The following is a 15607-nucleotide window of genomic DNA, read 5'->3' as shown; positions in this document are numbered from 1 at the left end:
CTTGTCCTAACAACAGCAGGAGTGACTTGAAACAAGTCAGTCATTCTTTGCGATGCTCTCTTCCACCAGTCCCAGTTTTACTCTTTCTTCCACCTCTCTCTTCATCTTTTCTTTCTCTTCCATTTTCCCCCTTTTTGCCAGTGACATTCTTTTGGCATCCTGCACTGCTTCCATCCGGAGCTGCTCGAGCTGTACTCTTCTCTGAAAAAAAAAACCAAAGCCGGCCACGTTTCTTTGTGTGACTTTTGTTTCTCTGAAACAATAAACTGGAAGCACGTACAAGATTCCTGGAAGTTCCTGTTTTGGCATAGTTTATTAAATGTGATGCTAACAGACACAACTCTTGGGGTAGCTGCGGCTACCTACTCACCTATAAACTTCCTAGCAAACAATGACTACATATGCGAGTGTAAATGACACTTGCTTCTTCCAGTAAATGTATCTGCAGTTAATACTATTAGTTACTTCAAAACTCAGATAAACATTGAGAGTTTTGCTTATGAAGTACAAAATAAATGCTAATCACATCGTACTACAGTGAAAAGGAATCAGGAAAGGGGGCGAAGGGCATCAGAGCCTCTCAGAGCAACAGACTGAATTGCTAAAACTCATCTGAGGGAATTTCAGGTCATTTTAAATCAAGGACACAACGGGAGAGAAAATACTATAACAAAGGAACAAACAAAACCCTTTCCACCTCAAAATTAACTAGACAGGGAGACACTACTGAGGAAGCTTGTTTATTACTGAGAAAAATTCTGTCTACAGAAAGGCATTCACACTTGCTCTGAAGTCACTGAATCTGAAGTTAATGAAATTTTGCATTTGCCATACAGGAAAAAGCTTACCTCAAAGAGCTTAAATAACGACCAGTTAACATCCTGATGTTTCACCCAGCTGTACCCATAATGCACTAAATTTTTAAACACAAGGTAGGAAAATTCTGTTTTCTAAACGAACGTCCTTTTTTTCATGTTTAAGTCCTTCAGTGTACAGCTGCCGTATACAGCTGCCAACTTTCAGTCTGATGTCTATTCTGTTCCGTTCTGTAATATTTTGATTCTCTAGAGCCCATACTGGTAAACATCTATGTTTGATATAACTTATCTCCAGTGGGACAGACCCCACTATTCCAAACACACAGGGTTTTATATGTATCCAAGATTTAAAAGTCCCATTCAAGGCAGACGCTAAAAGATACATCAGTTGCAGAACTTCTGTGAATAAAGCAGTTCTGTATCCACCTCACACTTCATACGTCAGATTTCTCATTCAATCTATGTGAGCATCTGATATAATTCAAATAGTGTAATTTCTACCTTGCCAGTCTTCTACTGCTAGGTAGCATGGGGCTTCATTTTTATGAGCACAAGTGTGGTTTCCAATAAGCACAGTGGTGTGGTATTAACGACTCCATGCGTAAAAGTCAGAAATCTCATTGATTTCTCTTCTAAAATACAGGTACAGATGATTAATTGGTAGAATTTGTACCGAAAGCTCCACCCTGCCTAACTTGTTTGCTCTATGGTGGTCTTTCAGCCTGGAAAGTTGTCTATGGATGTTCACAGTAGCTAACCTTAGTCTCGGAGAGAGCATTTCCTTTGCTCTGCACTCACCTTAAAGATTCTTTTCTCCTCACGTTCCAAGTAATGACACAGTAGCAGCTCTCTTAAAGCTGGTGGGTTTACAAAGATCACAGCCACTAAAGTGAATGAACTGAACCTTCTTATTTAAATTCTTTTGTAAAACACATTTTACCGGTCCGTTACATGGAAGACATACCCCAGTCAGTATACAAGCACAAACCACTGTACTCAGATCGTAATGATGGGAAGACTTGCTCAGCAATCCCAAACACTCCTGCCTATGCCGCTCATTCCAGGATTTCTTTTTGCAAATATCACTGCAAGTGAAGACTTCATGACAATGCTGGCAAGGTGAGAGCTGAACACCAGCTGAACGTCCACACTGATAGCAGTATTTAAATAAAGGTAATCTAGAACAAAGACAGTTGTAAAATGAAAGCACACTGTTGTTTGGTTAATGCTTTCCTCAAGCTGACAGCATGTTTGCAGATCACAGTAAAACTGCATTAAAACGGCTACAATACAAAAATAATAATGTTCAACAATAATGCTCAGCAATAAAGAACAGGAGTCTCTGCAGCTTATCACAGGGGTTTGTGGGGAGCAGACTGCGTACCAGCTGCAAAGCCAGCCCCCAGAAAAGCCTAGTGAGAAAAATGACCAAGCTTTTACCAAACCAACATCCACATCCTGCCATACACTAGCACACTGCATGCTTTAGTGTACACTCGGCCTGGAGATGTCTCTTTTCAAACTGGCATGCAAACAGATCATATATGGCCAGAGATAACAAAGCCAAGCTGGCAAACTTAAAACACTCACAGAACACCCTGGAATACTGCAGAGACAAACAAGGGCTTTCATAGGCCTCTGCACCACAACAGTTATTCCAAAGTTGGAACATAAAACAGATTGCTTGGACTAAGGCTGTCAGTGGGACAGGGAAGCAGAATATTAGATATAAGTGCAAGCTGGACTACAGATTCACATCCTTTTAAAAGCATCTAAGGATCATTTCCAAATAGCAAGCTTCACTAAGGTTTCATTTGTTGCTGGAAGTCATCATTGAGATTTATTTGTAAAATCTTGGTGTACTAGTTTAACTTTCCAGGTTTTAGTTTGAGTTAGTTCATGTTCTTCTAGGTATTTCTGCATCTTATGCTACTATTGATCTATCTTGGTTCAGAAAAAAATGCTACCTCAAAATTTCTGTCTTCAAAAAGGCCCCAGCTCCTGACACCTATCTTACTTCCTCTTGATTCAAATACTGAGGCAAAGTTCAGAAGCCTGTGAATTCCATACAGTATGAGAAACTGGTGACAGAATTCAATATCCTTGAGGCCAGTATTCCATTATTACTCAAACTTTTGTTAATACACAGTTCCAAGAATAACATTCAAACTGTACAACTTATTCCTGAAATTTCTGGAGAAATGTAAGCTACAAAATTTGTACGGGCCTAATTCTTAGTATTTGCATGCTCCTCTAATGTACTGATGTCATTAATTGGTTTAAAACACAAGGACACTCTGCTTCTCACAAGAAGACTGAATATTATAAACAGTAATAGCAAAGTCTGGAGCTGAAAAGGAGGGATGTGATCAGAGCCCAGAAAGAACCTAATGGCAGCTGGTAAGTCTGGATAGACTGGAGAGAAACATTAGAAAGGAGAAAAATGGCAGGGCGACAATAATTTTGGTGAGGAAGAAAAATCCCCAGGGCATAGGATTTTTGACTTGTAATAGTCAATCCTTGAGAGCAGTATCCTGTAGTACTGTCCTACCTCATTTCTTCCACATGCTGGCTCCCTCCTTTCTTCTTTGAAACACGTTTATGAATGGCTGAATCCGCTACACCAGCAAAAGAGAACAGGGGGGAAAACAAAAATTGGTATTCTGACATAAGAATTCAAATACTAGTCACAAGACCCACTGTCATTAAAAGTCTGCTTGGCTTTGTCTACTGTAGAAAAATTGAAGATACATAATAAAATGCATCTTCCATCCACAAGCTTCAGAAGCCAAGAAAATAGGAGCCAATTGCTGCCTGTCACAGCCAAGAGGAAGAAACCATACAGATAACTTATTCTTACAACCTGCTTGTGACAAGCCACAGAGTCACAGGTGATGCTGAACCGCAAAGGTAACAGCCTTACATTCTGAGTTCACTTCCCGAGTGTGCTACATCTTTTGTCCCAAAGACCTATCAGAGACCTAGGATCTAAGCCTCATTTCACCACGCATTTGACCAGTACTGAGGGTGTAACTCAGACCATCCAAATTAAGATTTATGTAACATATTAATATATTCATTGTTGCTACTTTAATAGCAGAAGAGCACTGACATAATGGGAGAGGACCTGATAGTCAGTTGCCATAAGGAATGAAGGTACACTAGATATCCGCAGTGACCACTGCATGTATCCTGATCCCTGCAGTAATGACAAGCAATTCCAAAGTTCTCCCATGAAAGAAGAGCCAACTCCTCCAATCACTCCTTAACACATGGTAGTAGATCTTGTACAGGGATTTACCAGGAAGCAGCTGACAGGCACTAAACTCATATTCAGATTTCTTCACAAAGCCTGTTCATTCTCTTTAATATTTGTAGAATTGGGGAGGGACTCTTCATTAGGGACTGTACTGACAGGACAAGGGGTAGCGGGTTCAAACTTAAACAGGGGAAGTTTAGATTGGATACAAGGAAGAAGTTCTTTACTGCAAGGGTGGTGAGGCACTGGAATGGGTTGTCCAGGGAAGTTGTGAATGCTCCATCCCTGGCGGTGTTCAAGGCCAGGCTGGACAGAGCCTTGGGTGACGTGGTTTAGTGTGAGGTGTCCCATGGCAGGGGGGTTGGAACTAGATGATCTTAAGGTCCTTTCCAACCCTAACTATTCTAGGATTCTATAACCCCTGCATCTCCTTACCAAACATGGATAAGCAGGTTTTATTAGGAGTTACCTTTTCAGACAATAATGAGAACTATAATAATCAATTCCCCTTCACACCAGGTGATGCTACCTTTAATCTTGAACTAATCTTAGACTTGAACTAATCTTAGACTTGAACTAACATTTCTTGGATCTTCTCAGCTCTTCCTCATCCCACTCTTTCTCTTTCAGGATGACACGCTCACGGAGCTTCACTCTAAAGTGTTCCAGCAGTGATCGGCGTGTTTGAAAAGCTTCCTGCTCAGATGCTGGCAGTATGTGGTATGGTGTGTGAGCAATTCTATCCTGCAATATGAGATAATTCACTAACACCTGGGAACAGTAGCACACAAGTTAGTGTTTCAGAGTTAAAGCCAACCAATTCCAAAAGCACAGCATCGTCCCTGCTGGATCCTGGCTTGGATCTCAGTTCATGCTATGGAGCACAGAACATGTCCAGGTTAGATGTCCTAGTTGTTCCAGTTATCAGTTTGGTGAGTGCTCAAGAAATTAACTAAAACAATTTCCAGATGTTTCTTCAAGAGAAAATCATAGAATAATAGAATAGTTTGGGTTGGAACAGGCCTTTAAAGGTCATCTAGTCCAACCCCCCTGCAATAAGCAGGAACATCTTCAACAAGATCAGGTTGCTCAGAGCACCACTAAGCCAGAGATGGTGTTTCCAGGGATGGGGCATCCCTTCCCACTGGAATAGGTTTCACAGAGAAGATCTTTCACATCTTCTCTGTGAAACCTATTTCAGTGTTTCACCACTCACATTGTAAAAAATTTCTTCCTTACATCTAGTCAAATCTACTCTCTTTCAAGTTTAGAACTCCTTGTTCTATTGCAACCAGCCTGCTAAAAGGTTTGTCTCCATCTTATAAACTCAATTTAAGTACTGAAAGGATGCAGTACGTTCTCCCCGGAGCCTTCTCTTCTCCAGGCTGAACCAGCCCAGCTCTCTCAGCCTGGCTCCAGAGCAGAGCTGCTCCAGCCCTCGCAGCATCTCCATGGCCTCCTCCAGACTCGCTCCAACAGCTCCACGTCCCTCTTGTGCTGTTGCCCCAGAGCTGGATCAGGACTGCAGGGGGGGTCTCCCCAGAGAGCAGCAGAGGGGGAGAATCCTCTCCCTTGACTGGCTGCTCATGCTCTGGGGATGCAGCCCAACACAGGGTGAGGGGTTCTGGGCTCCAGTGCACACTGCTGGGCCACATCCAGCTTTTCAACCACCAGTACCCCCATGTCCTTCTCTTCAGGGTTGCTCTCAATCGCTGCTTCACCCCCAGCCTGCACTGATACCAGGGGTTGCATGGACCCATCTGCAGGACCTTGCACTTGGAAGCTGCCCTCATCTTGCAGAGCTCTTCTCCCAGCACGTTTGGAAGCACCACGAAGTTTCTTGAAAATTAAAAGACAGCTGGGGGGCACTGTTTGCCCACTACTTCACTCCTCAATTTCCCGTGCTACTTCCCTGTAGCAAGTGCCAGGAAGGAGAGCATAGAAAAAACGTCCAGAGCAAGACAGTAAGATACATGGAGTACAGTGATCAAATTTGACCTGTGATTACAGCTATGAATTGCTTAATTTATTTTCCTGTTTGAGAATCAGCTATGATCACAAGGTAATATCTACGCAGAACATTGGTGAGGGATGAAGAAACCCTCAGTAGTTCTAAGCAGGCTGCTCTGTGAACAAGGTGACCATTACTATCGTTCTTTTCAGAACAACTGCTGTTTATGTTTCAGACATAAGCAATCTGCTCAACATGTAAGTTTTCTTGTTAATAAGAATACTATAAAAAAAAAAAGAGGTTTAATTGAACTGTCACAGAATCCCAGGCCTTTTTAAAGTAGTTTTTTTAAACAAATATATACAGAAAAAACACATCAGCAGAAGTTTCTCATTATACTTCACAGTGAGATTCTTTTTATAAGGCATTACTAAATGATTAAAGATCCCTTTAGTAAATTCACTTAATAAATATATATTTAGTTATTTATCTATAACATATAATGCATAATACATATTTTAATGTATTTTTTATTTAAATATATGTATTTTAGTTAGGAAATCCATTATTTTTAAATTTGACCAATAATGTCCTCTCATGGCTTACAAGACATCAAAAATTAACATGATTTATAACCCATAATAACTTCCCCTGATTTGGTTGTAGCCTCACAGAAACACACACTATTTTTGGTTTTAATGCCCAAGTTTAAGACTACGAGTAACCCTGTTCAATCAGATTATGAATGGAATCTTACGATAAGATGGACAGCAAGGATTGTCTTTACAGGCAAAACTATCAGAGGGTGTTGAAACTTAACTGATTAGTGTTTCATTTGGTGCTGAACTGAGTCTCACCAAAAAAAGAAGAGAAAATCAAATTTCCATAAAAGGTTTTGAAGGAGGCCCTGGTCAATTCATAAGGACATAACAGGCCATATATTTGAATGGATGCAAATGCACAGGACTTTCAGATATGGAAACTGAAGTTATACCTGGTAATACTCATAATAGGCGTAGTCAACAACTGTTCCCACAGCTTTTCTCTGTCCTTCCTGAAGAGTAACTGGTGCAAGGATATCTGCACCAGCTTCAAGCAGCTTATCAACCTGAAGACAGCAAATCATGACACATTCAAGCAAAAAGAAAACCTTCCCAGAAACTGCATTCATACCACAGCTACAGAGACAGTGCTGAGCATCAGAGCTTAACCTCTGTTTGTGAGACCATTTTGTGCACCAAACCATGCATTTCTTCTGCCCCTTTAGAGCTGATGATGAATTGTCAAATCTAAACATGTTCTGTAAGTAAAACCTTCTTGCAGGCAGTAGCTATTTGTTTCTGGATATCTCACGATATTCCAGCAACACATGAAGCGCAGACAACTAGTGAGGGAGGGTTCAGAACAGAACCCACCTGAGGAAAATTCCCTCCTCTCCCAGACCCATCAGCTGTAGCCTTTCACCTCCACTCCGAATAAGATCAGCCCTGTGCTCCCTTGGATGAGGAGAAAAAACTCCAGTTTTCACAAGGCCAAATGCTGTCATTGACCTAATTATGAATGAGAAAGCTCACTCATCACCAGTGGTATTGAATATTTTACATTAACAATCAAAGACAACGCAGCTCTCTTCATGTGGATGCTGGTTGGGTTCATAAACAAGGTTATAGTCAGATTTGATAGGAATGTGGGCACTACAACTACCCCATCTGACTTTAATGCAGTTTTTCCTTTTCTACACAAGGAAGTTATCATCCTCTTTACTTGAACATGAAAATGAATTTCCATACAAAACACCTGTTCCTCAGGACAGAAATAAACAGCATTAGGAACAGACACAGGAAGAGTGGGGAGAAATCAGATTACCCATTACAGAGAAAGGAGACAGAACTCTCTGGTTTTCTGAGGTTTGAAAAAAAACCCAATAAACACCCAGAAGTTATCTCACCAAGGCAATCCTCTGTGCTGCCGTCCTCTGCTGCTCATAAGCCGTACTGACAGCAGCACACAGGGCACTTCTTACTGCTCCAATCAATGGCAGATTTGGGTCAGCCCCATGTCTGAGGAGTTCAATCACTGCCTGCAAATGTGCACATGCAAATGTGACACGTTAGTGACTGGAGAAGCCTTTATTGACAGTTCTACAGCAGGAAACCCAGACCCTGGTCAGATCAGGCAAAGCCCTAAAGCTTTACAGTATTTACCACAGCACACTTGCAGTATCGGCCTGTATTTGTCATAGCTTCAGTAACACTCAAAAATTTAGTCACCAGACAGTAGTTTTTACTTCTTTTAGCATGAATCATAGCATCACCATTGAATCTGGAATATTGTGTCCAGTTCTGGGCCCCTCAGTTCAAGAAGGACAGGGACCTGCTGGAGAGAGTCCAGCGCAGGGCAGCTAAGATGATCAAGGGAGTGGAGCATCTCCCTTATGAGGAAAGGCTGAGGGAGCTGGGTCTCTATAGTTTGAAGAAGAGGAGACTGATGGGTGACCTTATTAGTGTATATAAATATATAAAGGGGGAGTGTCACGAGGATGGAGCCAGGCTCTTCTCAGTGGCAAACAATGATAGGACAAGGGGTAATGGGTACAAACTGGAACACAAGAGGTTCCACTTAAACTTGAGAAGAAACTTCTTCTCAGTGAGGGTGACAGAACACTGGAACAGGCTGCCCAGGGAGGTTGTGGAGTCTCCTTCTCTGGAGACATTCAAAACCCGCCTGGACACATTCCTGTGTAACCTCATCTAGGTGTTCCTGCTCCGGCAGGGGGATTGATGATCTTTTGAGGTCCCTTCCAATCTCTAGCATACTGTGATACTGTGATACTGTGAAAGGGTAGCTTTAAAAATCACCTGGTCTGAGTCATAACGTATTTGGAAAAAAAAAAACACCAAAACCTTTACTACAAAGATAAGGATTAGATAGGTTGATCCCTTACAGCCTATTAGATCATTACTTTATCAGACATAAGGAACCAGTAGAAATTGTTGGATATGGGACTATTTCATTAAAAATCATGAAACCTAAATTTTTGTGTTGCAAGAAAACACTTTTGCCCAGAAGAATACCAAAATTGACTTTAAAATTATGAAGACAGCATACGGAAAAAGGTTGAGAAACAAAGACTTGATACAGAATCTATTTCATGTTGTATGCAGTTGTCAGCCCTTTCATAGCACACACTCTAGCTCCTCTAGCTGTATATATTGCATTCAGATTTATTTTTATAGATATTTGATACCCTTCCAGTGAACGGAATATAGTTAAAGAACAGCAACACACTACAAATATTTTCTTTGTTCTACTACTTATCCTATGTAAAGTATAAATTTTGTAGTGACAGAACAAAAGGTAGAATGTTGGTTTCATAAAAAATACTGAAAATGGTTTCCTCTAGATTTGCTCATGGCTGAGTTTCCAACAGAATGCCGCTCTGGATTATTGGTATGCTTTTGTATTGGAGAAAGATAAACAGGGATGCAGAAACCACACTCCAATCCTGCCCCTTTCAGCTTTTCGGAACTGCTAGGCTTGCCTCCCTTTGGAGTGTTCTTACCATGGCTTGCTCAGCCCCACAAAAACAATAGCCACCCTTTTCCTACTTTCTTTACATTCATGTCTTGCTGGCTTTCGCACTACTCACTAGGAAGTTTAGTAAAACGACTGGAGAAGTCTGGGGATAGCAAATTTGAGAGATAGATGTTAATAACTTTCACTGGGCCACATGACAGAGAGTTGGGCGTGAGAGGGAAGCAGCAAGCTTTCAGGCACAAAGGACCTGCCTTGAGTGGGGCTCATTCACATATTCATTTAAGCTCTATGAATAAAGGGTTACCAGATCAATATAAAAGTGATATTTGAAAAAGTAAATTTTGCCTAGACTGTGTCTGGGCATTCTGTAACTAAATACTGTTGATAAATAGGTATTAAGTTCTCCTGTTTACTAGTTAAGGACAAAGTACTAAAATACAACTCCATGGAGATGAAGCAAGCAAGTCCCATAACAGACATATATATCTTCAGACATTTGAGTATGGATCTCTGTCTGGGGACAGGTGATGAGTCAACAGAGAGCTTGTGAGTCACAGTCAAAGGAGATCTCGTACAAGCTGCTGATCAGGAGGACTCTCTGGATGAAGTGCTCTACAGACAGATAGGAGCAGCCTCGTGCTCATAGGCCCTTGTCCTCATGGGGGATATCTGTTGGAGGGACGGTACAGCCTGGCACAAGCAGTCCAGGAGGTTCCTCCATTGTGCGGAAGACAACTTCCTCTTGCAAGTAATAGAGGAACCAACAAGGAGAGGTGCCATGCTTTACCTCGTACTCACCAATAAGGAGGGGCTGGTTGGGAAAGTGATGCTCCAGGGCAGCCTTGGCTGTAGCTATCAGAGATGGTCGAGTTTGAGATCCTCAGGACAGTAAGAAGGGCACACAGCAAGCTCACTGCCCTGGACTGCAAGAAAACAGACTTTGGCCTCTTCTGGAACCTGCTTAGTAAGGTTCTGTGGGATAAAGCCCTGAAGGGCAGGAGGGCCAAGACTGCTGGTTGATATTCAGGGATCAACCAGGTTGAGGGAAGGGATGCTTATATCCTGACTTACAAGCTCAGGAGTGTTGTGTAACAACTAGAAGGAAATGTGGCAGGAAGGCCAGGAGACCTCCATGGATGGATAAGGAACTGCTGAGAAAACTTAGAGGGGAAAAAAGAGGCTTATAAAAGGTGGAAGCAAGGACAGGCAGCCTGTGCAGAATACAGGGACATTGCCCAGGAAGCTAGGGACCAGGTTAGGAAAGCTAAGGCCCAGTTAGAATTAAATCTGGCAAGGGAGGTGAAAGATAACAGGAAGGGCTTCTATAGGTATGGAGCAAACAAAAGACAGACTAGGGATAATGTCGGCCCTCTCCAGAAGCTATCAGGAGAACTGGCTACCCTGGCTTTGGAGAAGGCTGTGGTTCGCAATGACTTCTTTGCCTCAGCCTTCATCAGCAAGTGCTCTGACCACGCTGCCCAAGTCTTGGAAGGCAGACACAGGGACTGTGAGAATGAAGACCTTGGGCCCACTGTAGGAGAGGATCAGGTTCAAGACCATCTTAAGAACCTGAACGTGCACAAGCCCATGGGACCTGATGAAATCCATCCGCGGGTCCTGAAGGAGCTGGCAAATGAAGTTGCTAAGCCACTGTCCATCATATTTGAAAAATCATGGCGGTCAGGTGAAGTTCCCGACGACTGGAAAAAGGGAAAAAAACCCCCTCATTTTTAAGAAGGGGAAAATGGATGACCCAGGGATCTACAGACCAGTCAGCCTCACCTCTGTGCCTGGCAAAATCTTGGAGCACATTCTCCTGGAAAGCATGCTAAGGCACATGAGAAATGGTTGGCGGTTGGTGACAGCCAGCATGGCTTCACTAAGGGCAAATCATGTCTGACCAATTTTGTGGCCTTCTATGATGGGGCTACAGAACTGATGGATGGGGCAAAGCAGTTGAAGTCATCTCTCTGAACTTGTGCAAAGCGTTCGACACTGTCCCGCATGACATCCTTGTCTCTAAATTGGAGAGACATCAATTTGATGGATGGACCACTCAGTGGATAAGGAACTGGCTGGGTGGCCACATGCAAAGAGTTGTGGTTGTCGGTACTGGGACCAATCCTGTTCAACATCTTTGTCGGTGACATGGACAATGGGATTGATGCACCCTCATCAAGTTTGCCAGCACCACTAAGTCGTGTAGTTCTGTTGATACGCTGGAGGGAAGGGATGCCATCCAGAGGGACCTCGACACGCCTGTGAGGTGGGCCAATGCCAACCTCATGAAGTCCAACCAAGCCAAATGCAAGGTCGTACACCTGGGGCGGGGCAATCCCAGGCATGGCTACAGGTTGGGTAGAGAAGAGATTCAGAGCAGCCCTGCGGAGAAGGACTTGGGGGTCTTGGTCGATGTGAACATGAGCCGGCTGCAGTGTGCGCTCGCAGCCCAGAAAGCAACCGTATCCTGGCCTGCATCAAGAGGAGCGCAACCAGCAGGTAGATGGAGGTGATCCTGCCCGTCTCCTCTGCTCTCATGAGACCTCACTTGGAGCATTGTGTGCAGTTCTGGTGTCCTCAACATAAAAAGGACATGGAGCTGTTGGAGCAAGTCCAGAGACGGGCTACAAGGATGACCAGGGGACTCGATCACCTCCCATATGAAGATGGGCTGAAAAGGTTGGGGCTGTTCAGCCTGGAGAAGAGAAGGCTGCGTGGAGACTTCATAGCAGCCTTCCAGTATCTGAAGGAGGCCTACAGGGATGCTGGAGAGGTACTCTTCATTAGGGACTGTAGCAACAGGACAAGGGGGAATGGGTTTAAACTTAAATCAGGGAAGTTTAGGTTATATATAAGGAAGAAGTTCTTTACTGTGAGGTTGGTGAGGCACTGCAACAGGTTGCTAAAAGATGTTGTGAATGCTCCATCCCTGGCAGAGTTCAGGGCCAGGCTGGACAGAGCCTTGGGCAACATGATCTAGGGTGAGGTGTCCCTGCTCATGGCAGGGGGGTGGGAACTAGATGACCTTCAGGTCCTTTCCGTAACTATTCTATGATTCGATGATTTTATGATTTGTACTGGACTACACATAAGAAACTTCTAGACTCTGTCTTATGTAAGACATGACAGAGTGTTCTGGGGCACCGGAAGCATGTGTTTATTTACAACCTAATACAATACACCTCAAGTGACTCTAGTTTTTTGGGGGTTTGGTTTTCTTTCTTTTTTTAAGGCTCTTTCAGGGAAATGCAAAGCTTTCACTGCAAAATCAGGCAGGCAGTAATCTCAACTCCCTGCTCAGGTCCTCTGCAATCTGAATTTCAATAGCTGAAAGATGAGCTCAAAAAGCAACATACCTTGTCTGGACCATATAGCTCATTTCCATCTTCTACCCTTGCATTAAGATCTGGGGCAGAATGCAGGAGGTACTGAGTTATCTGGACCCCTTCCTCCCCAGGAATCGAGGCAGCTATGTGGAGAGCAGTTAACCCCCCTAACTGAAAACACAAATATAGCATTAAGACTCCTGTTTATCAGAAGCAGCACTTAAATAGTGATAAATATTATTTTAAGAATAATCCAAGCTCACTCTTCCCATATGCTGCGCCTCACAGACAGCCACCAGAAATCTAGAGCCCAGACTTATAAGAGTGTGGAATACTAAAGGCCCCAGACACTTGGCCTGTTAAAATATCACAACAGCTATAACCAACGTGAGGACCAGCTTTGCAAATATTCCTCAACCACTCACAAGCTTGGCAATCAGAAAACATAGTAAGAAAGAGAAACTTGGAGAGTAAGGAGCTTTGAGTTCTTTCTACTAAAAAACAGAAAAATAAATCTTTGAACAGGATAATCGCTTTAAACAGCTTTCTGGCCATTCTAAAGCTGATTCTGACATGCAAGATATTTTACAGTAGGGCACTGAAGCTGCAGTACACACCTTGAATCCCATATTATGAAATATCATTCAGTAAAACCTTCGATGGAAGCCGCACATCAGACATGGCTCCCCTTTTTAAGAGGAGTTCCACTGCTTCTGCGTCTGCAGCTTTATCAGCAAAGAACAGAAGGTGTGGTGGGGCCCAGGATGCGTTGGGATCTGCACCTCGATGAAGCAGTAGCTGGATTGCTTCCCATCTCTTCTGTCGTCTAGAATTGACATAGAAAATACCAGAATAACATATTAGCACCTTCCAAGAAAAGCTAGTGGACTAAAATGGCTTGCAGGTAATAGACATTACAACTGTCACTTAGCAGAGGGAAGACATGGCAGTCTTTAGGGTCACATCACAACTGTCATACACCAGTCAGGCAACAACATTATGACCTGAAGAGGAGACAGTACAGTCAGTGTATCTCAGCCCTCTAAACTAAAGCAGTGGCATGCAAAGAGCAGTCTCTGCAGTCATGAAAAGCTGCAGCATAGGGACAGGTAAAAAGCTAGGCAAGGTTATCTGCGTCTTTACCAGTCTCACATGTGACTTGTAAAACATTTAGTCTTCGTATTGTTTAATGAAAGAAACAGAGTCCTCCCTCCTGCCATCAAAGACTGCTTGGAAGTTTCTTTCCTCAAGTAAACTTCATTCACCCATCCATCCCAACAAAACAAAGGTCCAGTGTTTCTCTTAAACAAAAGCTGGAACCGGAGCTATGCTAGATTAGGACAGTATATTCCAGGTGCCATCTGCATTTCTATGGAGGCAAACTATCCACACACACAAAAGAATCTGACACCCCTACAAAATGAAGCAGACAGCACTTGGATGCTTGGATATCACCCAGAAATTCCATCACAAAGTGTTCTCACGGTATACTCATCTTTGCAGGCATTGTAATAACTCGGCTTTACCCACAAGCCCTACATTCAGCAGATCTCTATATTCCAATGAACAATATGCGGTATGCACAGTATTTCAGACAACAAGAATCATGGGAGGTGGGAGCATGTTTTACTTTTGTGCCACAAAAGTAAAATGTGGCACAAATAAGGGATGGAGGTCAGAAGGCCAACCACGAACTTTCAGTCTGAGGGGTCTGAGATGTCAAAACGACCTACACTGCCATAAAACCCACACAAAAATTTGGACATCTTTGGTGACTGCTCTGTAAGCAAAGCAAAAAGCAAAATGTGTCCCTTTCAAAGATCCACAAATGCAAAACAGTTGGACTATGTTTCAGCTGACACTGGTGAACAGACACTTGCAGAAAACAACAAGCAAGTTCCTATGTAGTCAAGACTTCAAGTAACAAATATATTCTCCTTCCTCAGGTCTGCACTACACTGCAACTCTCCTTGGCATATTTAGAAGCTTTTCACAATCTTCTAACAAGAAATCTTGTCTTGTTCAAGCATGATGTCCTTTGCTTGAACTGCACTTTTCAACTATAGTCTTTCTCAGTGCTGCCGTGAGCCACATTAGAGCGTATAAACAGTTAGTGGTTTCTACTCGTAAACAAGGTTTGCCCAGTTAAACAATCAAAAAATATCTTTCCTTGCAACGGATGCACATTTATGTGAAATATGTGAAATAATGTTACCTTCTTTTTGCAAAACCATTTATGAGAGTTGGTCTCCCATTTCTAGCGCATGAGACTTACTCTCACACTATGCCTTCAGCATCACTCACAGTTTCTGAGGATTCTGATTTTTCAGTCCACTTAAAGATTAAAAAAAAGAAAAAAGAAGTGTTACTAAAATGAAACAAATCTTCTTCCAGTGCATGACTCAGTATATTAACACACCTGTTAATCACAGCTTTAACGCAATACAGCATATAATGATACTGGAATTTTGTTAAGCGCTGTTAGGGATATAATTTAGAAGTAAATTGTAACTAAGTTTTTGCTTGTTCATTTGTTTTAATTTCTTAAAATAACAGAATATTTCTCTTGTTCAATTTCAGGGCAAGTTCAGGTTAGATATAAGGAAGAAGTTCTTTACTGTGAGGGTGGTGAGGCACTGGAACAGGTTGCCCAAAAAAGAAGTGGGTAAATGCTCCGTCCCTGGCAGTGTTCAACGCCAGGTTGGACAGAGCCTTG

The 15607-nt window shown here is 42.7% G+C and overlaps 1 protein-coding gene across 1 annotated transcript in view; it reads right to left on the bottom strand.

Annotated features, from left to right (window-relative positions):
* LOC308232661 (ankyrin repeat and MYND domain-containing protein 1-like) overlaps positions 1 to 15607 on the bottom strand; it is a gene marked incomplete at its 3' end in the record, with an annotated part of 31595 nt that overhangs the window by 9310 nt on the left and 6678 nt on the right. The window contains 7 exon segments of the mRNA XM_080639889.1: positions 3370 to 3436; positions 4659 to 4821; positions 7023 to 7136; positions 7977 to 8108; positions 12922 to 13062; positions 13546 to 13717; positions 15173 to 15225. Coding sequence (XP_080496015.1) covers positions 3370 to 3436; positions 4659 to 4821; positions 7023 to 7136; positions 7977 to 8108; positions 12922 to 13062; positions 13546 to 13717; positions 15173 to 15225 — 842 coding nt within the window.

This window comes from Psittacula echo (assembly GCF_963264785.1).
Source record: "Psittacula echo genome assembly, contig: SCAFFOLD_89, whole genome shotgun sequence".
Lineage (NCBI taxonomy): Eukaryota > Metazoa > Chordata > Aves > Psittaciformes > Psittacidae > Psittacula > Psittacula echo.
The sequence above is the reverse complement of the archived record's forward strand: the minus strand, read 5'-3'. Positions and strand labels throughout refer to the sequence as shown.